General features: G+C 49.6%; 1 protein-coding gene across 1 annotated transcript in view; it reads right to left on the reverse strand.

Annotated features, from left to right (window-relative positions):
- The window catches only part of TANC1 (tetratricopeptide repeat, ankyrin repeat and coiled-coil containing 1), a gene marked incomplete in the record, with an annotated part of 175,626 nt that overhangs the window by 9,486 nt on the left and 164,486 nt on the right, over positions 1 to 1,654 (reverse strand). The window contains 1 exon segment of the mRNA XM_027768446.1: positions 373 to 505. Within this exon segment, the coding sequence (XP_027624247.1) occupies positions 373 to 505 (133 nt within the window).

Raw genomic sequence — 1,654 nt, forward strand, 5'->3', positions numbered from 1 at the left:
GGAGGAAGAGAGAGATACAGAGACCCGGACAAACTTCTGACATTTATTTTATTTATTTTTTTTTAGAGAGATTTCTGCTATAGGGCTGGAGAGACAGAGACAGACAGAAAGTGAGAACCCGCCCCCCTCGGGGGGTGGCTATGTCACAATCTCTTCTCCTCCGTTCTTCTCTTGGGATTTTGGGCACACACACATGCACCTGGCACAGCTTTCCACTACATGGGAGTCTGACGTAACCATTACGCCCTCTGCTGGCCCCGCTGACATCTTACTTTTTAACCTGGGAGTGGTGAGTCTTCATGCTCTCTAAAGTAACCTGAAATCGGAAGCTAACCTCCCTTTCCCTAGTGAGCTGAGATGGAGTTTACTCACCTAACTTGGCTCCTTTTCGGAGAAGTGCAACCACTACAGATGTGTTTCGACAACCAATGGCTCTGTCCAAGGGGCGCATGCCGCTGTGGTCCACATGCTCGATCACCGCTCCTTTCTCCACCAGATACAGCACCTGCAGCGGGGAGAGCAGAGCCTGAGGGGCAGCTTCACGCAGGGGTGCTCCACTCGCCATCTCGGCCTCTGGACACCAGGGCGGAGGGGCTCAACTTCATTCCTCTTTAAATGCCACTGCCATTAGGAACCCTAGAATGGAAAGGAGATTGACACAAGAGAGAGAAGAAGAGCTGCAATCCACAGTTCATGCCTGCTCGGGAAAGTGGCCTTGCCCTCAGTGATGATGGGAGCAGGGGGCTCCCAGGAAGGTCCTGTCGTGCACACGAACCAGGTGGGCATGCGTGCACATGGCCAGGATCTGTCTCTGCCTCACCCATGTCCCAGGCTACAGACATGACAGTCCCATCTCTACCTGATTAGAAAGCAGCTTCTCCAGTGAGCTCCAGCACGCTGGCAGGTGACAGTGAAAGGCACTTGACACACGCAGAGCCACACAGCCCGCGTGCTGAAAGCAGGAAAGACGAGCAGCTGCGGACAGACAGACCTGCATAACTCACCGAGAGACCTGAAGAACACCAGGGCTGTACAGATGGCCAGTCTGAGACCCGAGCACTAGGACTGACTGGATGCCATGAAACAGCCATCGTGTGGACCGAACAAGGAATGGCAGGAGCAATCCACTCAAATGTCTCTATCTACTGGAAGAAAGGCCTGTAGCCAGTTAGGATTTTCACATGGGTCTGACAGGACAGACTTCCACCACCTATTCAAAATGCCACCAGAGGGGATATCTGGAACACAGAAAGAACTCTACAATCAATAAAAAAAACTTAAACTTAATTCTAAAAATGGGCGAAGACTTGAATAGACATTACTCCTAAGAAGATACATCAATGGCCAGCAACGATGTGAAAAGAAGCTTAAGATTCAGTAATCATTAGGGAAATGCAAATCGAAAACAGTGAGTTCTCAACTCAAACCCACTAAGATGACTACTAGAAAAAAGTAACCAAAAATAAGTGTTGGTGGGGATGTGGAAAAAACGGGACCCTTTAACTGTTGGGAGGAATGAAAAAATGGTACAACCACTGTGGAAAACAGTATGAAGGGTCCTCAAAAAAAAAAAAAAAAAAAAAAATACCAGTAATGTATAACGAGGACTCAAGGACCAGGGAAAGCGCCCAGACCTGGCTCCCCCGGGGGGGGG

This window comes from Tupaia chinensis, unplaced genomic scaffold (assembly GCF_000334495.1).
Source record: "Tupaia chinensis unplaced genomic scaffold, TupChi_1.0 Scaffold146346_1, whole genome shotgun sequence".
NCBI classification, from domain to species: Eukaryota; Metazoa; Chordata; class Mammalia; order Scandentia; family Tupaiidae; genus Tupaia; species Tupaia belangeri.